This window comes from Callorhinus ursinus, unplaced genomic scaffold (genome assembly GCF_003265705.2).
Source record: "Callorhinus ursinus isolate GAN/ISIS: 27379988/994484 unplaced genomic scaffold, GSC_fseal_2.0 scaffold31, whole genome shotgun sequence".
Classification (NCBI taxonomy): domain Eukaryota; kingdom Metazoa; phylum Chordata; class Mammalia; order Carnivora; family Otariidae; genus Callorhinus; species Callorhinus ursinus.
In genome coordinates this window covers 12,510,884-12,535,386 of record NW_027397093.1, presented here as the reverse complement: position 1 = coordinate 12,535,386, position 24,503 = coordinate 12,510,884, and the positions used below count along the sequence as shown (strand labels likewise).

The following is a 24,503-nucleotide window of genomic DNA, read 5'->3' as shown; positions in this document are numbered from 1 at the left end:
ATAATAACTATTGCAGAAGTCTTGAAGCAGGAGCATATCTGGTGCATACAAGAAACAGGACAGAGTCTTGAGGGGCTAAAGCAGAATAACTGAGAGGGAGAGGGGTAAGAGATGAAGTCTGAGAGATAATAGGGTATCTGATAACACTGGGCCTTCAAGACAGTTAAAAGAACTTAGACTTTTACTCTGAAATAACTATTAAACCAAAGTAAACTTTCCATATTACCAGAAGAAAAACATGTGTAACTAAAATAAAGCAAGCCCAAACCACTTAGTAAACTATTTTTAAGAAGAAAGAGCAGCAATAAAAACAAAGCATTAAATTTTTATAGCCTAATATTTGATGACTGAAAAATTAAATATATATTACATTAATACATGTAAATAGGCTAAACTTTCCCATTAAACGATTCCCAGATTAGATCACAAAAAATTATTTAAGATTTTTTAAATTTGTATTTATTTGACAGAGAGAGACACAGCAAGAGAGGGAACACAAGCAGGGGGAGAGGGAGAGGGAGAAGCAGGCTTCCCGCTGAGCAGGGAGCCCGATGCGGGGCTCAATCCCTGGACCCTGGGATCACGACCTGAGCTGAAGGCAGACGCTTAACAACTGAGCCACCCAGGCACCCACAAAAAAATTATTTAGAATCATTTCTAAAACAAACTCCAAAAGAATAACAAAATTAGAGGGCAGGTAAAGCATCACAGGCATATAAAACTAAAAAATTAAAAACAAGTGTAGGGGCCATGAGCTTATTATTGGGCAAGATTAGTACAATTAGTACTTAGTACAAGAAGCATTTCATTAGGGAAAGGGACATAAAGACAAGATCTGTGTGAAGAAGACCTTAAAATGTTTCTCAGTGACACAAATACAGACTTAACTGGAAAGGCTTACAAGGTTTTTGGATATGAAGACTCAAAATCTTATGGAAGTCAGTTTCTCTTATGTTATTGGAGTTAATGTGATCTCAATTTCAAAACAAAAAACAAGCAAAAAACTAGTTAACATTTATTAAGCAGTTACTGTATGCCAGACACTGTTCTAAATATTTTATTACATTTAGTCCTTGCAGCGAGTTTATGTGGTAGGTACTAGTATTATTCTTTGTCCATTTTTCAGTGAAGAAACTGAGGCACAAAGAGACTAATGAACTTAATAAGCTGAAGTTAGAGTAGGTTATTGAATCAGAATCTAAACTCAGGCAGGGTGATTACAAATTCTGTGATTTTAACCACTGTGCTATTATACTGCTTTTGAAATTAATGGGATTGTGTGTTTGTGTTGTGTCACTAGACAAACTGACTCTAAGTTCAAGAGTTGAAGAATAACCAGGAAAATTCTTAAAGGAAAGTAATCAGGGAAAACTAGCCTACCCTCCCAGATACTAAAACATATTACAAAGCTAGAATGTTGAAATAATGTAGTCACTAGGGCATGAACAGACAGATCAGTGGACAGAATAGTAATTCAGAAAAAGATCTAAATTTGTATAGGTATTTAGAAAATTACAAAGGTAGCATTTCAAATAAGAGGGGAAAATAAATTATTTAAATATGGGACCACCTGTGTTAGTGAGAAATTAGTTGGATTTCTACTTAACTTTAACCAAGATTAATTCCTAATGAATCAATGATTTAAACCTGAAAAATTAAACTAAAAGAAGCAAACGGAGAATGTTATAATATTCTCCAAGTAGGGAAGGCCTCTAAGACTTATGACACAGGCCCCTTAAGTTAAAGAGAAGATTGCCAACGTGTTCTGTTGACAAAGGGCTAATTTTCTTAGTATTTAAAGAACTTCTACAAAATAATATTCCAAGACCAAGAACTAAATTGAAAAAAGGGCAAAGGATGTAAATACTTAGTTCCTAGAAAAGCAAATACAATTAAGTCTTAGATAAAAATATGTAAAATTTTTTTTACAGATTTTTTGCAAATTATAGCTTTAGTGAAATACTGCTCAGCTTTGACACTGGCAAAATAAAGTTTAATGATACATTGTTTTGGAGGGTGTTAGGAATCAGATGCTCATTTAGTGAATAGGAGTATAATCTTTAGGTATGTGAATTCATGTTAATTTCCATGAAAAACAATTTGGCAATAGCTTTCAAAATTTAAAGTATATGTACCTTTAACTTGGCACTTGAAGTATTTGATCCTCCAGTATTGGTACCTACACGTAAGGATATTTATTCTAGTGTCATGTGTTAAAATTATAAAAGGTGGTCAATAGGCAATCGTAAAGATGTACCATAAAATTTATTTAACCAATGTAATTTTATTCAGTCACTAAAAGTAGTGAGTTAAGGTAAAAAAAAAAAAAAAAAAAGCCAGATGAGTAATGGAACTCTAGCATGCTACCATTTGTGTTTTTTAAAAATCTCTGCAAATACACACACACACACACACACACACACACACACACAAGCTTGTATATGTATAACACTGTCTTTGATACGATACTCAGATTTAACGAGGTAACTCTGGAGAGAACTGTGTTGCTGGGCCACAGTGATGTGAGGAAGACCAACATTAAGTGTAAAAGAATTTTTTATTCAGTTTTTGTTTTTTGAATTTTATATCATGTACCTGTTTTATCTATTCAAAAGAAATAACTTAAGCATTTTAAATAAAATTATATTGCTAGAAGGTACCTAAGCATAGTCGATAAAAAGACCTGCAGAGGATAAGACCAAGGCCCTGTGTGTTTTGTGTAGACGATGGTTAGCAGTATTGAGACCTGGATTCTAAATCCTGATTCTGCCTAATATGTGACTCTTAGTCACTTTCCTTCTGTGGGTCTCACTTTTCTCATTTGTAGAATAAGGGGTAGGATTCATCTTCCCCTGTCTTCCATCATTAGTTTTCAAACCGCTTTATGAAGTCCAAGGATTCTTTGGATCCCTTTACGGGGTTCAAGCAGAGGATCAGGATTGTGGGGTTTCCCAACACGTCCATCTTTAACCAGAACATCCCCAAATCAGTGTGTAAAATTAAGTTTAACTAAATGTTTTGAAACTTAAAAAAAAAAGTCTGAAAGTCACAGTGAAGTAATTGTATGTATTAACTTAAAGATTCTCAACAGCATGAAAACACATTAGAGTGTCATGATCAGCTATGTACTAAGTCTAGTAAGTTTAAATGATTACAGTAGTCCCCCCCTTATCCGTGGTTTCACTTTCAGTTACTCACAGTCCACCGCAGTCCAGAAGCAAATGCTCTTCCTTCTGACATATGGTCAGAAAGTCATTAGTAGTTTAACACTAGGTCACAGTGCCTACGTCATTCACCTCATCTCATCTCTTCATGTAGGCATTTTTATCATTTCACATCATCACAAGAAGGGTGAGTGCAGTACAGTGAGATACTTTGAGAGAGAGAGACCACATTTATTTAACTATTACAGTATATTGTTACAGTTCTATTTTATCATTAGCTATTGTTGCTAATCTGTGCCTAATTCTTAAACTTTATTTTCAGTGTGCATGTATAAGAAAAAACATACAGGGTTCAGTACCTTATGTAGTTTCAGGCATCCGCTGAGGGGTCTTGGGACATAGCCCCTGTGAGGAAGAGGGGACTGCTGTCTTTGCATTTTTAGTAAATGTCAGTCTCATATTTCTGCATGCTTTCTTAGGTTGGAAGGAGGCGGGAATTGATGTTCACATGAAGGATATAAAGCCTGTTACGCATCATGGTTGAGTTAAGATATATCTTGTCATAGAGTCCTAAATGATTTTTCTTTTTTAGGGCTGATGGAGTGGAATATAGTGTCTGCCTCAGTGGCAGACATTGTTTTTTAGTCAGTTAATGCCTTCCTTTAATCCTTGCTGTGGCTGGGAAAGTAAAAGGTACAAAGGGATAAATGAATCGTTTGACAAGTCAAAAACATTTAATATTCTTTTTGAAACTTATTTAATTGTGAGAAACTAAATTCTAGACCTAAATCTACAAAATGACAATACATTGGAGAAGGTAGTAAGATTATAAGTGATTTCCTTCTTATATTCAGAAAAAGGAAATTATTAGGAACTCTAGGAGTGAGGCTGCTTGGCCAGGTTTTAAAATAAAAAAAGAAAAGAAAAGAAAAGGAAAGTGAACAGAAAGACTAGATCTCTACCCAATAACAGCAAATTCGTGGTATAACTACTTAACACTTAGGTATGAAGGAAATGCAGGTCTAAAAGCTAGCAAGAGGAGGAAACATGAAAGTTTAGTTTAGACTTGATAGCCCTTAAAACCAATATTGAGTGTTTAAAAAGTAGATGAAAAAGCAATTGTGTGATATGTGTATATGTAAATATGTTTGTATAAAATTTTGAGAACAAACCAAAATATTCATCACTATGATCTTTTTTTTTTTTAAAGATTTTATTTACTTATTTGACAGAGAGAGACAGCGAGAGCAGGAACACAAGCAGGGGGAGTGGGAGAGGGAGAAGCAGGCTTCCTGCTGAGCAGGGAGCCCGATGTGGGACTCGATCCCAGGACCCTGGGATCATGACCTGAGCCGAAGGCAGACGCTTAACGACTGAGCCACCCAGGCGCCCTCATCACTATGATCTTAAGATGATATGAGTTTGACTTTCTTAACTATATTTTTAAACTTTTCTGCGAAGAATACATATTACTTAAATAATCAAAAAGTTATTTATCATATACATACACATTTGTTGCTCTGTCCTGACCGTGGATCTGCCTTTTTGTATTTTCTAGGTGCACCAGAGGCTCTCTTGGCAGAATTTGGGAGTTGTTTATTGCAGTACTGTTGTGCCCTCTGATGGTGAGTTTTGGCAAATCCATTTTTTATGTATAATTTTTTTCCTTAACTCAATATTTTTCATTCTCCAACATATAAATTTATAAATCATACACCTTCACTTAAGATGGACTTGGAATCAGACAGAGAAGCTGGGGGTGGGGCAGTGCTAAAGAAGAGAAATAAAATTTGAATGAAGATGCAGTGAATTCAGAGGAGAGATCAGAAAGAAAAACTAATAGACCCATCAAATTTTCATAGCTCATGGAATGTTATTATCTCATCTTTTCATTTATGTTTTAAAACTGGGGACATAGGTAATGTGAAGATCACAGAAGCACCATCTTTGGTATTTCCTAACCATTGGACCTACATGTTATGGATCAAACTCCCCAGCCCCTTCGTATCATTGGCGCCTAGACAGAAGCAATTCAAAATCTGAGACCTCCTGCCCTGATTGTTTTTTCCTTCCCTTAAACTCAGGGCTGTGATACCCTTCTTTGATGTGAGAAAGAATGAACAGATGTTTGGGGACCACATACAGTCCTTTGTGAATGTACAAGATGCTGCAAACTGGCAACAGGATGGAGGCTTGGTTGTTGTTACAGTAGTGGGGGAATGTGTTTACAACCTTACTGTCATTTCTCTTACCCAGTATTGCACATCTACAGTTTATATTGTTTGCTTAGGGTTGAATGTTATATATATTTCCTCTGTATCAAGTTTAGTTTGATAGAATTCAGATTTCAACCTTATAAATATTAATTTATAGACAAAGTAACCGTCAAAAGAGCATCTAGCAAACTTATAGACACCTAAAGTGAAGAAGCCTCAGAGGAATTTTGAAAGTCCTAGGATCCCCTGTTACTCCTCAGAATAGATACTTGCATTGTTATCAGAACCCTCCCCCCACCCAAAGCTGTTTAAACTTAATGCAGTTGCTATTACCCTATATGGAAGTATTTCAATAATATAACAATGGTACAGTTGTACTGGGGTATCTGGATGAATATTATTCTAGGGCATAAAAATGCTAGTAGGTTGCCCTGTGTTGCATAAGGGGTTGAAAAGATACATACTTCAAAAAAAAAAAAAAGCGTGACTGCCCAAATTCCTACCAATACTATTGCCCTACTTAAGAAAACCAACTCATATTAGTTATCAAGAAATAGAAGCACATAATTGATTTAATGCAACTCATTGTCCTTACTATCCCCAAATTATACATCTTTCTTATTTTTACTTCTAAACCAATTTTACCTTAGGTCTGTATAGCATCTGAGAAAACTGCCTAATACACAGCTACTACTTCAGTAGTAAACATCTCTGCTGTCATTCATTGCTCTTAGTTGAGGCTACTGGATCATATTCTGTATTAAATGAGGACCCCCAGTTTTTAAAAGTACAAAATCTAAAATACCACATATGTAACTCGTATACATACCTAATCTATACTACCTTTCAGTAATTGCTTATTGTGTTGTTTGATGCATCTTCTAATCATGACTATAATACCTGATATAAAGGGTATATATTATCTTAAATGTTTAACCTTTTTTTTTAAGATTTTATTTATTTATTTGAGAGAGAGAATGAGATAGAGAGAGCATGAGAGGGGGGAGGGTCAGAGGGAGAAGCAGACTCCCCGCCGAGCAGGGAGCCCGTTGCGGGACTCGATCCCGGGACTCCAGGATCATGACCTGAGCCGAAGGTAGTCGCTTAACCAACTGAGCCACCCAGGCGCCCAGTGTTTAACCTTCTTAACAAAGCACTCTAAAAGGTTCATAGTTTTTCTTACATCACAAATATTTTTGAAGATCTGGTGAAAGCTCTAGACTCTTTCTTTAGAGAAAAGTTATATATATATATATACACATAGGAAATTTTACACATAATTCCTTAGTGATGCAGACTCCCTCAAACCAGCTCACGGACCCTCAGTTGGAGAACCACTTTGGATACCTGGCGCACAGGCACACACACATGTACCCACACCCATACCCGTGTTAAGTTAACCTTAAGAGGTTAAGAAACAAATTTGGAATCAAGCAGACCTTGGTTTACATTCCAGTTTCACCATTTAACCACCTTATAACCTTAGGCAAGGTAATGAGCTTCTCAAAGCTCTTTTCTCATCTGTGAAATGGAGAAAATAGTAAAAGTACCACCTCAGAGAGAAAAATGTACTTACCCTGAAGAAATGGTACTTGTCCACCAGAAATACTCCATAAACAGTGTTGGTGGTAGTGTTAAAGCCCTCTAATCTAAAAAATGTGGCTTGAGGCTTCTCATTTTAATTTCTCTGTGCCCCTGATCCTCAACTATATAAAATGACTAACAGTGGAATCTTTATGATTGCATTGTTTATACCTACTTAAGATCTCCAGAGCCTTCAGGGGGTTTCCCTTCATGTTAATGAAAGTTAAGGATGAGAGTAATTCTGCTACAGACAGGCTGAATGTATAATTGATCATCCAACTCAGGATACTTTTGAGTATGAAAAGGGGACAACCAGAGTTTTCCTGACAATTTTTAATAGTATAAGCCGGGATGTATCTTCACCTTAGCAATTGGGAAAGTGCCAAAGCTGCTCTAGAATAAGAACAAGGAAAATAATCTCTTCTAGCTGTCTTCATTTCTCTATCCAGAATGTAATGCTACTGAATTAACCCTGTATTGAGAATTATGGTAGACAGTTGTGTTTATTTTGTAGTTAACAAAACGTACAAGATTTCTTATAAGAATTATTTAAGGGCAAATAATTCTAGTAATGAAAGGTTATTGAAAATTCCTGTTTAAGAATAAACAATCAGGTGTCTGGGTGGTTCAGTCAGTTAAGCATCTGCTTAAACAGTCATCTGTTTAATCAACCCAAGTATAGATAATATATAAATTCTTAACCTAAGGTCTATGGATGGTATGGAAAACTAAGTATGTGCCCCAACTTTTTCTTTGGTTTTTGTCCTGTTACTTTTTTTTAAAGCTTTATTGAGATATATTTCACATACCATAAAATTCACGTATCGTGTCATAGCATCATAACAGTCCAGCTTTAGACTACTTCCTTCACCCCCTTTTTAAACTATCCTTGTTCCTGTTTTGCAGTCAGTCCCTTCTCCTGCCTTCTGCCTCAGGCAACCACTAATCTACTTTCTGCCTCTAATAATTAAATCTTTTCCAAAAATGTCATGTAAATGGATTCCTATAATATGTATATCATAATGCTCTTGAGTTTCATCCCTATTATAGTGGGTGTTTCAGTTCTTTCCTTTATTTTTACTGCTGAGAAATATTCTAGTATATGGAAATCTCACATTTTGTTTATTCACCAAGTGAGAGATGTTTGGATTGTTTTCCATTTTGGACTGTTAATACTGCTGGTATCAACATTTGCTTATAAGTCTGTGTGAACATATGTTTTCATTTCTCTTGGGTAGGTACTTAGTGGAATGGCTGAATTATATGGTATATACTTGACTTTTGGAGAAATTACAAGACTATTTTCCACAGTGGCTGTACTACTTTGCATTCCCACCAGCAACATATAAGTGTTCCAGTTTCCCTGTATCCTCCCCAACACTTATTTGGATCAATCTTCTTGATTATAGATATTTTAGTGGATATATAGTATTATTTCATTGTGTGTTTTTTAAAATTTTATTTATTTGAGAGAGAGTGAGTGGGAGAGAGAGCATAAGCCGGGGGGCAGGGTAGGGACGGGTAGGGGGAGAGGAAGAAGCAGACTGCCCGCTGAGCAGGGAGCCCGACTTGGGGCTCAGTCCCAATCCTGGGATCACAACCTGAGCCAAAAGCAGATGCTTAACTGACTGAGCCACCCAGGCACCCCTCATTGTGGTTTTAATTTACATTTCACTGATGACTAATGATGTTGAGTATCTTTTATTTTTTTAAGATTTTATTTATTAGAGAGACAGAGAGCATGAGCAGGGGGAGGGGCAGAGGGAGAAGCTGACTCCTCGCTGAGTGGGGAGCCCGACTCAGGGCTCGATCCCAGGACCCCAGGATCATGACCTGAGCCAAAGGCAGAAGCTTAACCAACTGAGCCACCCAGGCATCCCGATGTTGAGCATCTTTTAATGTGCTTATTAACCATTCAAATGTTTTCTTTAGTAAAGCATTCAAACTTTTTGTCCATTTAAAGAAATTGACCATCTTAGTATTGATTTGTAAGGATTCTTTATATATTGTAGAGCCTTTCCTGTTGCTTTTCAAATAGTTTTGGGAAAAAGAAAGATTTGTTTGAGTCATCTTGTTTTATTAATGGCCACTCCTATACACATTTGGAAATTCTGTATTTATCGTCATCATCATTTTGAGGGCACAAACTACCCCACTACTATCTTTCATTCCAACTTTTTAAAAACTTGACAACAAAGAAGAAATGAAAGTAATGAAATCACCTAATCACCAAAGATGATAGAACATGAAGCCTTAGTTTTTTAATGTGGCAGAGTTCTCACCAACCTAAGTATGAAGTTGGAAAAGCTGAAAGAGCTTATAGTTTTCCATTTTTTAAATATATCTTACAGTTTGGATTTTTTGTTGTAAGTAGAAGTTTCAGTTACGAACTACCAAAATGTGATTGAATTTGTTCTTTCACAAAAACCTTTTTTGAAAAGGTTCTATAAAATTGATTTTCACATTGCCAAGAAAAGCTGCCACGTGAAATTGGAAAGACCTTTTAAGTTTTATGTGCTGACATTTTTGAACTGACTTAGCTTGGAGTAGAAGCAAATTTATGTCAAATTTCAGATGATGTCATCCATTCTAGGATTCCTATCATTTATTCCAATAATTTGAAGTTTTGAAGGAATTGGCAATTATCCCATTTCCCTCCAGAATGCTACTTGATGAAACTACTGATTTGTTCTAAGGAGTTAGTTCCTAGTTTTTGTCTGTTAATAAGCGTGTTGACACAGTCCAAGAAAAATCTCAAATATGTGAGATTTTCTTACAGAAATTAGACAAGCTGTTAACATTAATGGTCGTTACCATCTTTGGAAAGATTGTTAAATTTCTTTGCCAAAATAACTACCAGAAAAAAAAATGTTTTTGACACTAAGGAAGATTTTGGTACTCTGCACAGATGGTGCATCTTCCAAGCTTAGTAACATGCATATTTATATTGCCTTAGAGAAGAAAGGAGCCCCACCCATTGTAATAATACATTGGGTTTCTTTTTTTTTCATTGGCACATACTAGAGTTGAAGTCTCTTCCAAAAGCCCTAAAAGAAGCCTTGCCTGCTACCATAGAAGTAATCACCATCATGAGAAGAAGATTTTATCAAAATAGAATATTTTCCTTTGCTTGATTAAACTTTGGACAGGAGTTTTGCTTTTTAAGAAAAGAGAAAAGTTAGTACAAGAGTTTACTTATGGCTTGATTTATTCGGAGATATTTGGGATTTTATGAATGAGCATAACTTCCAATTTAAGACCTTTTAGTCATTATTGCAAACTTGATAGAACAATCATGATGAGCTCCTTTAACCAACAGTAATTAGAAATAGACAACCTTGTGAATTTCCCAACTGATGGAGGAAGTTTCCCTGGGGCTGGTCATGAATGGAAAGCTGCATCAGTTTCTCTATAAGAATTGAAAAACCTTCAGGGCTTTTGAAGATTACTTCCACTCAGAAACCTTAAAATCGAATTTTGGATTTGTAGTCTTTTCTTTTGATACTGCATCAAAACAGTGATATGAATTCACTTCTAAGAGTCTTAGGAAATTCTTAGGTTCCTTGTACATACCTAGCCTACCATTATCATCTGGCAAAAGTGAGCTGTGTTTATATTTGTTACTACATATCTTTCTCAAAGTCTCAGAATTTTCACTTCTTTTCATGAAAACAAAAAGGCACAACCTTTTAGAAAGCAAAGATGATATTCAAGTTAACCATGTTCCAAAACCAGGCCATTGTGTGACTTCTTTATGCAAACCAAACAATAGCAGCCTTGTAATTGAAATGGTTTTTTATATAGAATTAAAGTTTATTTTATTTAATTTATACAATTTTATCTCTTTAGAAAAATAGGAAATGGCCATTAATTTGGGGTTAAAAATGAGGAAAATACTTTAGTTTTTGTCAACATTTATTTTAAAAATATGACAATGTAATAGTCTGCTTGGGCTGCCATAACAAAATAGCATAGGCTGGGTGGCTTAAACAACAAAAATTTATTTTTTCACAGTTCTGGACGCTGGAAGTCTGAGGCATGGGTGTCAGCATGGTCTGGTTCTGGTAAGAACTCCATGAGCTGGCAGATAGCTACTTTCTCTCTGTGTTCTCACGTGGTGGGGAGTGGGGAGAGTTCTTACTCTTCTTATAAATCCACAATCCTAACAGATTGGGGCCTGTCCTTTGTCCTTTATGACTTTATTTAACGGTAGTTACCTCCTAAAGACCCATCTCCAGATAGTCACACCTATGAACTGGGCGGGGGCACAAATTCAGTCCATAACAGGCAATATGAAGGAAATCAGTTTCTGATGCAATAAAATATATCTGAAATTTTTATGTATAAATTGTTTGAATATTTTCAGGAAATAGGGCCAAGGAAGGAATCCATACTTCAGTGTCTCAAAGAGGTCAATTATCCAAAAATACCAAGAAACATGGAATTGGTTTGTATAGTATATACTGTTTTTCTTCTTGTTGCCCTCAGTGGAACAAGTCAGATTTGTTATCTTGAGATTTAAAGGCGTGATTGGATATATTCTATGATTTTAGACTTTGGGTTTTAAGACTGTAGTTTTTATGAAAATCAAGAGAAACTATTAAAGCAGGCGTTTTTTTCACATATTCTCATTGAATCTTCTCAGCAGTCTTGTGACATACGAGAACCCCTACGTTATAAGTGAGAAAACTGAGGTACAGTTATATTTAGTAGTGTGCCCATGGATTCAAGGTGTCTCCTGTGGTAGAACTTGAGAACTATCAAGCTGAGATTCCAAAACCATGCTTTTTCTGCTGACTCCACTGTCTGTACTTTAGGACTGTATTCTGCTTCTCACTACCCAGAAGTTAAAGTGGGCCAAAGGTCAAGGTTTAATAAAGTTATTTTCACAGCAGCACCATCAAAAGCATTGGTTTTAAAAGGAAAGAATGTTACACTACTATATTGGGACGGGACTTCATTTTTATAAAAGCAACAAAAATTTTTAATTCTCAGTAGAGTGAGTACATGAATGAAAAGAAAGGAGGGGATGACCTTTTAGCACAAATGGTTTTGACATTTATGAGAAATATTTTCATGAATTCATTTTAGAAAAACCAGAATTAACAAAAGGTACATAGGTTGTATGGCTATTTAACATCAGACTGATAATACCATATATTCAAAGATGGTTTATAACTTTGTGTTTTTCCAACTTTCATCATTTAAGCCTCATAATAACTTCACAAAAATAGTTTTACATAGTTTACAGAGATTCAGTTGTACAAATACTGATTCACCTGAGGTACAAAGTGAAATATGTAGTTGATGTGATTAAAATTAATTTATAGGCACACCTGGGTGGCTCAGTTGGTTAAGCGTCCAACTCTTAGTTTCCGCTGGAGGTCATGATCTCAGGGTCCTGAGATCAAGCATTGGGCTCTGCACTCAGCAGGGAGTCTTGCTTGTCCCTCTCTTCTGCTCCTCCGCTGCTCTCTCTTTCTCCTAAATAAATAATTTAAATATTTTTTAAATTTGTTTTAATTTAAATATTTTTTAAAAGTTAATTTATACTACTGGTTAGAAAGAAAGAACTGGAGGAGTGAGCTGGATCCGCTGCCGCCGCCGCCGCCATGGAGCTCAGAGTCGGGAACAGGTACCGGCTGGGCGGGAAGATCGGCAGCGGCTCCTTCGGAGACATCTGTCTCGGTGCGGACATTGCTGCAGGAGAAGAAGTTGCCATCAGGCTTGAATGTGTCAAAACCAAACACCCTCAGCTCCACATTGAGAGCAAAATCTACAAAATGACGCAGGGAGGAGTGGGCATCCCCACCATCCGGTGGTGTGGGGCGGAGGGGGACTACAACGTCATGGTGATGGAGCTGTTGGGGCCGAGCCTGGAGGACCTGTTCAACTTCTGCCCAAGGAAATTCAGCCTTAAAACTGTCCTGCTGCTTGCTGACCAGATGATTAGTCGCATCGAATACATTCATTCGAAGAACTTCATCCACCGAGTTGTGAAGCCAGATAACTTTCTCATGGGGCTGGGGAAGAAGGGCAACCTGGTCTACATCATCGACTTTGGGCTGGCCAAGAAGTACCGATGCCAGGACCCACCAGCACATCCCCTACCGTGAGAACAAAAACCTCACCGGGACAGCGCAGTATGCCTCCATCAACACGCATCTTGGAATCGAACAATCTCGAAGAGATGACCTGGCGTCACTGGGCTATGTGCTCATGTACTTCAGTCTGGGCTCTCTGCCCTGGCAGGGGCTGAAGGCAGCCCCCAAGAGGCAGAAGTATGAGCGGATTAGCGAGAAGAAGATGTCCACCCCCATCGAAGTGCTGTGTAAAAGCTACCCCTCTGAGTTTGCCACGTACCTGAATTTCTGCCGCTCCTTGCGTTTTGACGACAAGCCTGACTACTCCTACCTGAGGCAGCTCTTCAGGAATCTCTTCCACCGCCAGGGCTTCTCCTATGACTACGTGTTCGACTGGAACATGCTCAAATTCGGAGCCAGCCGGGCCGCTGATGACTCTGAGCGGGAGCGCCGGGACCGAGAGGAGCCGCCGAGGCACTCCCAAAACCCAGCCGCCCACGGCCTCTGGCCGCCTGCGGGGCACCCAGGAAGTGGCTCCTCCCACCCCCCCTCACCCCTACCTCACACACTGCTAACACCTCTCCTCGGCCCGTGTCCGGTGTGGAAAGAGAGCGGAAAGTGAGTATGCGGCTGCACCGCGGCGCCCCTGTCGACATCTCGTCCTCCGATCTCACAGGCCGGCAAGACACCTCCCGCATGTCCACCTTACAGATTCCCGGTCGGGTGGCTTCCAGTGGTCTTCAGTCTGTGGTGCACCGATGAGAACTCTCCTTTTTGCTGTGAAGGGCAGACAATGCATGGCTGATCTACTCTGTTACAATGGCTTTACTAGTGACGCGCCCCCAGGTCTAGAACCGAAATCTTAACACCGGGAGCTCTCCAGGCCGCCCACCCAGCGACGCCCGTGGGGGAAACAAAAACTAAACCAGACAGACTCCAAAGCGCTGCCGTCACAGGGGCTGCAGGGCCTGCACCGCGGGCCCCCCACGTGGACTCGGTTGTCGTGGGCTGGGAAGAAAAGCAGAGTGTGAGAGACAGTTGCAGAGAAAACCAAACTCCCGCTCCAGAGCCTTTCGGTTCCCCTCCAGTGGCGGTGCTCCCTGCTCCCTGACAAGCCTACTGTAACCACCGATCTTCTACTTGGTTAAGACAGTTTTGTATCATTTTGCTAAAAATTACTGGCTTAAATCTGTGTAAAGAAAAAAAAGAAACAACTGGATTTATTAAGCTACTAAAGTTATAATTATGTAATTGGGCTTTCTCATATTGCTGTGGAAAGATATTTCCTACATAAATATTTACATGTTTTGAACATGAGTATTTTTCAAATGATGTTAATATGTGACAGATTTAGTATATTTAACATATTATGAATAATGTAAAGAAAATTTCAGTGATCAATTTTCATAGTTAAGTGGATTCTTCTGAGATTATTGTGAAGCAAGTATGTTTTGTTTATACATGTTAATTACAGATTTCAAGGATATTTTTGACATAATGTAATTTTGCAATAATGTAAGGTAGGGCCTTACTATCACCAAAATAATATTTAGTTTATTCTATTAAAATGGTGATCTTATGTCTTGCCTAACATATAATTTAATGAGAAAGTGTATGGGCCTTTGGAATTATATTTATGAATGTAGAAGTGAGTATTAAAAATAAATTGTTTGAAGCTATCTAGGCACGATACTAGTAAAAAAATAAACTAAAAGGTATATTAGGAAGAATAAACTTTATTGAAGGACATAAAACAAGATAAAAATAAATGAACGTGAAGACAACATTGTAAAAATTGTCAGCTTCCCTCGCATGAATTTATAACCTCCAGTGCAGTGCTAATCTAAACCCCAACAGGAACTGCTGAACTTACTTAAAAATTCATATGAAAGAATAAAACTATACAAATACCTAAGATAAATTTGGAGTAGAAAAGGGGGGAAGGTTTGCCCAAACCACATATGAAGATGTATTTTTAAAACCATAATAATCAAAACAGTGAAATACTGGTTCAGGAAAGATTGTAGGGTCAGATTAGAGAAACATTGCATATATGGAAATTTGATGTGTGATAGAATTAGTATTGTAAATCAAGAGAAAAGGCAGACTATTCAATAAATACTGCTGTTAAAATTGACTTCTTACCTCACAAAAGTAAATTCCAGATGGCATAAGGAGTAAAATGTGAAACAAAGAGCTCAAAAAAGAAAAGAAAATTTGGCCAGATTTATATTGGAAACTAAAAACAAGGACTGCTGTTAACTCTTTTAGCCTGTTTTTTCTTTATAATAAAGAACAAAAAAAATCTGGTTTTTCAAGGGATGAATAAATTGTGGTATATTCCTACAGTAAAATTCTACATAGGACTTTAAATGAATGACCCAGAAATGTGATTCAATTTGGATAAATCTCAAAGCATTATTGAGCATAAAAGGCAAGTTGTAGAAGGTTGAATACAGTACAACCATTTATGTAACATCTAAGTACATGCAATAACCATGCCATATTTAGTTATTTAATACCATATAGCAAATTATGGCCATACTTAGTGGCTTAAAACAACAATAATCCTTTATTATCTCATGTTTTTATGGATTTGGAATTCAGGAGCAGTTTAGCTGGGCAATTCGGGATCTCACTGGGTTGCAATCCCATGTCAGCTAGGGTTGTAGTCATCTAAAGGTTTGACTGGGGCTGGAGGATTCAATTCTAAGGTGGCTCACAACATGGCTGAGAAGTTAGTACTGGCTCTTGATAGGAGACTCCACTTCTTCTCAATGTTGGCTTCTCCATAGGGCTGCAGAATTGTTCTTGTGGCTACTGGGTTCCCTCAGAGCAAGTGATCCAAGAGAGCAAGACAGAAGCTACAGTCTTTTATGGCATAGCCTGGGAAGTTACACACCATCGCATCTGCTGTATTCTACTGATTTTTACAGACCACCCTGATTTGATGTGGGATGGGACCACACAAGGATGTGAATACCTAGAGGCAAGGATCATAGAGAGCCATCTTAAAGGCTGGCTTCCATATACTGTATATGGTATATTGAGCTGTGTGTGTCTGTCTGCCTGCCTGTTTGTATGTATATCACGGATGGCAATGCTAAACACCAAATACCAACTTCAAGAGAGTGGTTTCCTTTGGAAAAAGAAAGATTACTCTATTTAATTGTGGATAATATTTTGAACAGGAGCAAGGCTGGAATAAAGTAAGGAGTCCAATTATAATATAGCTGATAGAAGAAAGATGGTCGTGGCCTGGACTAAGAAGATGGTAGTAGTAGAGAGAATTGGCAGGATTAGAGATGTTAAGAAAATATAATGAAAGGACATGGTGACTGATTAAACATGAGGAATGTCATGTTCTGGTTCTAAGAGTAGTTAGGGATATCAGACAATTTTCTGGATTGGGCAGTAGTTAAATAATCATGGTGTTATTGACTGAAATGAGAAATGTCAGAGATGAGTGGTTCAAGGAAGATTAATTCAATTTTAGGATTTTTTGAGTTTGAGGTATGTGTACAGGAAGCTCAGCAGACAGTTGAATATAGGTTTGGGACATCATCAGCATTTAGATGGTACCTGGACAGTATGGAAGGACACAAGATTACCTAGAGAGTATGTGGATTGAAAAGCACAGAGAACAAGGACAAAGCACTTAGAAACTTTCAAAAGGGATGAATATAGGAAGAAGAACCTATGAAGGATAATAAGAAAGTGTAGACAGAAAGGTACAGAACAACCAGGAGAGTATGGAATCACAGAAGCCAAAAGGAAAACTTTTTATAAAGTGAAGGAGTAGGTTGACATCGTTAGATGTTGCTAAAACAAGCAAGTTAATTCGTTCTTCAACCCCAAATGTCTGTTGTCCTTGCACTTCTCTTCTTAGTCTGGAAAATCCCTTCCCTTTTGTTTTTATGCCAAAATGCAGTCATATTCTCCTTCTCAATATTCATATTGGTTGACCCATAATTTCCTGGTTTCTTTGAAGCACACTGCTGTAGAACATACTTAGATTATTTCTTATTTTATTGAAATGGAAATCAAAGCAAAAGATTAAAAATAAACCCAACCAAAGAACTACCTGATGCAATTTACACTTAAAAAGAATATTTGTCTCTAGAGAATAGGAGCTGTTAACTGTCAGTAGCTTGTAAATACCCATTGTGACTTTGCTACAACCAGCAGCTATTTTATATATTGCTAAACTTGAGGAACTTGGGTAATTGGTTTTGGTTGCAAACCAAGAAATCTGACATTTAATAACAATCTAGTGTGTGGCAAAGAAGGAGACCTGGGGATTTATTTCAAAAGCAGTATTATAATAAGGGTTTGTCAGTCCTGAAGTGTGTTATTCCATGCAGAGCTTCTCAGAGCTTTCATATTTCACTCCTTTGAAAGGCTTCATGATCTTTAGTGTAAAAAGTGGCTGAGAAAGACCTTAATTTTCTCTGTTGACTTTATCTTAGTTATTTTAAAATAGTAACCCCTAAGCACTTAAACTGTGAAACTGATGCTTTAGTGAAATCTTCCATGCTTTTGTGTTTAAGACTCCCATCTTTTATTTAAATTCACCTCTGTCTGCTTCTTGAAATCTGTGGCTGAATAGTTTTTTTCACATATAGAGGGAAGATATGGGGGGGGGGCACAGAAATAAATTTAAGTTAGTCACCTAATTTTATGATGCCATCATCATTACTGCCTATAGAAGAAGTGGGGATATTCATGTTAATGGCTCTGACTTTAAGGAAACATTGGATTGCTAAGGATTCTTTTATTTTTTAAAAAATTTTTAAAAAATATTTTATTTATTTATTTGTCAGAGAGAGCACAAGCAGGGGGAGTGGCAGGCAGAGGGAGAATCAGGCTCCCTGTTAAGCAAGGAACCTGATGCAGCACTTGATCCCAGGACCCCGGGATCATGACCTGAGCCAAAGGCAGACACTTAACTGACTGAGCCTCCCAGGCGTCCCGCTAAGAAGTCTTTTAGAAATGAAGAAGAAAACGACAAAATTTTCAAATATCTTTAGACATTAAAAACTTTAGGTAGTACTTACTATATATTAAGTTCATATAATTATCTTTGGCCTCTTTTTCCTTAGGAAACATAGACTACCCTTTTGGAAGAATTAAAGAAATAGAGATTTCTGTCTTCTTTCCAATTTTTATGTAAACATTCATGTATCCAGAGAGAATTAACTGCTATGGGAATTGCTGCCCTGCTGTCAACAACTAGAACACCAGATAAAATATGTAAAACAGTTGTTTTTAGACATTGGACAATAAGGACCAGACTGTGATCTCTGAGAGAAGAAAAACAAATAGGATTGACCCTATATTGCCTCAGCTCACAGCCTGAGGCCTTGGCTAAATTCTAAACCACAAGACCAGGCTAGAATAACTTCCAATAACAATTACCAGAAATTGTAAAATGGATAATTCTTAGTGTGCATACAGGGCCAGAAATCATTTGACTTCCCTCCAGTCAGAAAACAGACATCACTGAATATATGAACATTCAGTGTTCATTGAATCTTAGAAGTGGGGCCAAATTTGGCCCTATAATAAAGGAAATCTAGATCTGTCCTAAGAAGCTTTCTGAAGGACTTGAAAGGATCAAAATAACATGCAAATAACTGTACAACAAGATCCAGCACTGAACAATGTAAAAGTCATGATGTCTAACCTCAAATCAAAATTTACTAGGCATATGAAGAAGCAGGGGAAAACAGACAGAAGAAAAATTAGTCAATAGAAACAGATCTGGAAACAACAGAGATGATAGAATTAACAGACAAGGATTTTAAAATAGTTATTATAAATGTGATCTTTATATTCGGGGGAAAAAGGAAAACAAGCATATGAAGAAAAACAGAAGATATAAAAATAAACAGATGTAACTTCTAGAGATGAAACATAATGTCTGAGATGAAAAGCAGTTATAGATGGAATTAACAACAGATTTAGACACTGCAGAAGAAATTATTGGTGACATTGAAGTATATAGCAGTTAAAACTATCCAAAATGAATCTGAGAGGGAAAAAACTGTGAAATACAAGAAGAGAGCCTCAGTGCCCTGTGAGACAGCACTATATAGTCTAATTTAAGTATAATTGGAATCCCAGAAGGAGAGAGGTAAGAGCTAGAAAAAAATATTTAATGGCCAAAATTTTTTCAAATTTGATAAAAACTATGAGCTCATAGATCTAAGAAATTTAATAACTCCCAAGTAGAATACTTAGGAAACCATAGAAAGGAACATTGTAATCGAATTATTAAAAACCAGTGATAAAGAGAAAATATTAAAAGCAGCCATAGGAAAAAAGACATATGTACAGAGGAATAAAGAAGAATATATATGTACTTACATATACTATGCAAACTAAAAGACATAAGTTCTTTAGAGTGCTAAAAAGAAAAAAAAATATGTCCACCTAGAATTTTTTTACACAGCAAAATGTTCTTCAAGAATGAAGGTGAAATAAACCTCAGACCTATCAAAATTGGGGGGAGGGCGCCTGGGTGGCTCAGTCGTTAAGCGCCTGCCTTTGGCTCAGGTCATGATCCCAGGGTCCTGGGATCGAGTCCCACATCCGGCTCCCTGCTCAGCAGGAGACCTGCTTCTCCCTCTCCCACTCCCCCTGCTTGTGTTCCTGCTCTCGCTGTGTCTCTCTCTGTCAAATAAATAAATAAAATCTTTAAAAAAAAATTGGGGCGAATTTATTGTCAACACATCAGCCCAACAAGAAATGTTTAAGGAAGCTCTTCAAGCAAAAGGAAAATGATAATAAATAGAAATTTAGATATATACTAAATGAGTGAGCAACACCAGAGGGTAACTTTGTGTGTAAATATAAAAGATATTTTTCCTCATTTTAAAATTTCTTTAAAATGTAATTAGTTGTCAAAGTAAAAATGATGTATTGTGTGGCTTATAACGTGTAGAAATAAAATGTATGAGAACAGTAGTACAAAGCAAGGGAAATGGAAGTGTGTTGGTCTAAGATACCCTACAGTGGTAAGTGGTAAATTATGTGAAAGTCAACTGTAATATTACAGGTTGAAGATGTAAATTATAAACCCTTGAGCAAGGTTCAGCAAACCCAATAGGTCAAATCCAGGCCACTGCTTATTTTTGTAAATAAAGTTTATTGGAACACAGCCATGCCCATTTGTTTAATACCTAGCCCTTTACAGAAAAAGTTTACCAACATCTGTAGGGAAACCCCTAAAATCATAAAAAGGTATAGTTAATGAGGCAGTAGTAGAGATTAAATGTAATCATAAATATAGTTAATCTAAAAGAGAGCAAGAATATTGGAAAAGTAGAAGAAAGAACAGGTGGGTCAATAAAGTAAGTAGTAAGACTTATACACAAGTAGATTACACAACCATATTTATAATTTATTAAATGTAAAAAATTTATTAAATGTAAATGTAAATTTATTAAAAATATAATTTTTTTAAATGTAATGTACACACTTTAATTAGGCTGAGATTGGAGGGTGCCTTGGTGGCTCAGTTGGTGAAGTGTCCGACTCTTGATTTCAGCTCAGGTCATGATTCCAGGGTCCTGAGATTGGGCCCTGAGTCGGGCTCCGTGCTCAGCAGGGAGTCTGCTTAAGATTCTCTTGCTCTCCTTTTGCCTCTCCCCCCATTTGTGCAGTCTCTCTCTCCATCTCTTTCTAAAATAAATAAATCTTAAAAACAAAACAAAACAAAAACCAAGGCTGAAGATGGTCAAATTGGATAAAATAGTAAGACCCAACTATATGCTGTGTGCAGAAAACCCACTTTAAATATAGACACGGATAGGTTAAAAGCAAAAGGATGAGAAAAAGTATAGCACAAAAACATATGTCTACACAAAGACTTGAAAGTGGGTAATCATAAAAGCTGGAAACAGTCCAAATGTCAATCAGGAAAAGGAATAAATTATAATATATATATAATATATATAATGTATATAATATAAATAAATTATGGTATATCCATACAATGAAATATTACTCAGTAATAAAAATGAACTACTAATGCATGCAACAATGTGGGTTAATCTCAAAATCATGTTGAGAGAAGTCAGATACAAAGGAGCCTGTACTGTATGATTCCAGTAATATAAAAACTCCAGAAAAGCTAAATATAAATTGGATCAGTGGTTGCCTAGGGATTAACTGGGATGGGGAATAGGGGAATTTGGGGGGAGTAACGGAAATGTTCTTTATCTTGATTATTGTGTCAAAACTCATCAAATGTCCATTTAAAATAAAAGTATTTTATGTTATTTACAAACTATGACTCAATCAGGGTTACTTTTAAAATTTACTGAAAGAATGTAGTGTGAGGGGTGCCTGGATGGCTCAGTCACTTAAGTGTCTGCCTTTGGCTCCGGTCATGATCCCAGGGATCATGGGTCCTGGGATCGAGCCCTGAGTTGGGCTCCCTACTCAGTGGGGAGTTTGCTTCTCCCTATCCCTCTGCCCCTCCCCCACCCCCCCCCCACTCATGCTCTCTCTCTGTCTCAAATAAATAAATAAGATCTTAAAAAAAAGATACATTGTAGGCCTTATAAATTACTAGAATAGGCAAGGAAATAGGATGTAAATAATTACAACACTGCAAAGTGTGATGCATTTGGAATCTCCAGAATGTTAATCTGTATGTTTCCTCTCAACTCTTCAATTTCGAGGGGTATGAATACTTAGAAACATTATAGAATGTATCTTCTGATTCTTAAAAAGCTAATAAACATTATCATGTATCTATCAAGCAGTGTGTTAAGTGTTTTATTTTTTTAAAACATTTTATTTATTTATTTGAGAGAGTGATCCAGAGAGAGAGCGCGTGAGTGGGGGCAGGGGCAGAGGGAGAAACAGACTCCCTGCTGAGCAGGGAGCCTGACATGAGACTCAATCCCAGGACGCTGGGACCATGACTGAGCCACCCAGGTGCCCCGTGTGTTAAGTGTTTTAAATGGTTTATTTATTCCTCAAGACAACTCTGTCAGTTAAGGATTAAATCTATTTTATATATCAAAAAAGTGAGGCTCAGAGAAGTTATATACTATGCCCAAAGTTAAAAAGCCAGGATTCCATCCCAGATTTGCCTCTAAAGCCTACTTTCCTTCACAGGCTAGTGCTAACTTATCATCTTTAAATGCTTGGTTGTGAGGCACCTGGTGGCTCAGTTGTTAAACGTCTGCCTTCGGCTCAGGTCATGATCCAGGGTCCTGGGATCGAGCCCCGGTTAGGCTCCCTGCTTGGTGAGAAGCCTGCTTCTCCCTTTCCCACTCGCCCTGCTTGTGTTCTCTCTCTGTCAAATAAATAAATTAAATAAATAAATAAATAAATAAAATCTTTAAATAAAAAAATAAAAATAAATGCTTGGTTGCTCAGGTAAAAAATTCTGGTTCAAAACTTATTTATTTAAAAAATTCATATAAAAATTATTTCAAAAGAGTTATTTTATTCTGACATTTGTTTTAGTGACTAAGGCTTTGTCGATCAAGACTATTGAGGAAAAAGATAAGGAAATAGGAATTCTGTGCTGTAATGTAGAAAATCTTTTTTGAGTTTTATAGCTTATTATGTTTCCTTTAATAACTTTTGTTAGAAAATCCCAAATAGTTGAGCTTTGGCTTCTAGCTGACCTCAGGATGATGTTCAAGAGAACAGAAAAATAATTGTTTTGATTATATCATAATATATTCATATTGTATAAGAGAATACTTACTTACCAAGCACGTTGGAAATAATAATTATACCTTAAATAAGAATTGACTGTCCTTGAGTAAGGGTCTCACTTTTTAATGTATTTTCACATGTTATTTCCCAGGGATTCTTGAAAGGCATGGCTCTTAAGAGCCACCTCCTACAGGTTATGGAGCCTGGCCCAGCATTCTCTGGCTACTTAATAAAATCTTCCTCAGTAGAACTAGGGTTTATATTCACCAATACCAAAATGTTTACCTCAGATTTCTGGGAAAGTTTCTCTCTGACCTAGTTAGAAGATAATCCTTTGCATGTTGTTTTTTTTTTCCCCTGAAAAGTGAAAATTGTGTGATCCATATGATTGATCTTCCATAAGCCAGTTCCCAGAATAATCGTCAACTAAAGCTAAAGGACATATTCTTAAACCTTTGAAAATATTTTAGGGGCGCTTGGGTGGCTCAGTCGTTAAGAGTCTGCCTTCAGCTCAGGTCATGATCCCAGGGTCCTGGGATCGAGCCCCACGTCGGGCTCCCTGCTCAGCGGGAAGCCTGCTTCTCCCTCTCCCATTCCCCCTGCTTGTGTTCTTTCTCTCGCTGTGTCTCTCTCTCTCTCTCTCTGTCAAAATAAATAAATAAAATCTTTAAAAAATATATTTTAAACTACATTGGTAATAATAGACCCTATATAAGAATAGTAATAATGTAGCTTTAACTTATAATGGAATCTAATCTAATTATCATGTGATTATGGGTCTTTTTCATTCAGATGTGACAGTGGTGTATCAAAACGGGTTACCTGTGATATCTGTGAGGCTACCATCCCGGCGTGAACGCTGCCAGTTCACACTCAAACCTATCTCAGACTCGGTTGGTGTGTTTTTACGACAACTGCAAGAAGAGGATCGGGGAATTGACAGAGTTGCAATCTATTCACCAGGTACAGTCACATTCATTATTAATTCCCACCCAACCCTCATTTCACCCCTGACCACTTCTACACACACACACCCCACTGCAAAAGAATCCCACACTCAACTTTAAAACACTTTTTTTTTTTTGCTTAGCAAATGTCAGGAGAGACAGTGATTTGTCTCCCAGTTCTCAAAGTATAATTGTTCAATTTTAGGACTGTATATACACAAAAAGTCTCATTCAGAAGCACCTCACATATGATGCCATGGGCAGAGATGAGCAGTCAATCACCTTTTATGCTATTGAACCTTTTATTATTACGTTAGGCATAAAATAAATTTTTCTAGTGGTTGAGCCCTTATCTCTGGGGATATGAAGTGTTAAGGACTTCTTTTTAGATCTTCTGTCTTTCACATGAAAGTTTACAAAATAAAGACATATATGATTGGAAAAGAATATGAAATAAGGCACTGAAAATTCCCATTTGACATGACATCTGTCCTATTTATTTATTTGAATACCTTACAATTTTTTCCCATTCTTTGAAAAATCTTAAACCTACAGAAAACATAAAAGACTATATAGGAAGTACCTATTTACCCTTGGATTTACCAGTTGTTAACAATTTGCCACATTTCTGTGCATTAAGTAGTTTAAATATACTTAATTTTCATCTTATCTAGTAATATAATTAGTAGACCCTATCATCTGTCCCTACCAAATTACTGGCAACTAACCAGTAATTATACTGAGAAGTACATAACATTAGAAAGCATTGTGCTTTTTACTCAACTTCCATCACAGATAGATACATGACATTCATGCAGCTCTCCC

The 24,503-nt window shown here is 37.0% G+C and overlaps 1 protein-coding gene and 1 pseudogene across 2 annotated transcripts in view; both read left to right on the top strand.

Annotated features, from left to right (window-relative positions):
• The window catches only part of MCU (mitochondrial calcium uniporter), a 199,257-nt gene that overhangs the window by 153,839 nt on the left and 20,915 nt on the right, over nucleotides 1–24,503 (top strand). For both annotated transcript variants that reach the window (XM_025850455.2, XM_073878848.1), the window contains 2 exons: nucleotides 4,723–4,789; nucleotides 23,524–23,694. In XM_025850455.2, the coding sequence (XP_025706240.1) occupies nucleotides 4,723–4,789; nucleotides 23,524–23,694 (238 nt within the window). The remainder of the gene's footprint in view (nucleotides 1–4,722; nucleotides 4,790–23,523; nucleotides 23,695–24,503) is intronic.
• LOC112807559 (casein kinase I pseudogene) lies at nucleotides 12,568–14,422 on the top strand (annotated as a pseudogene).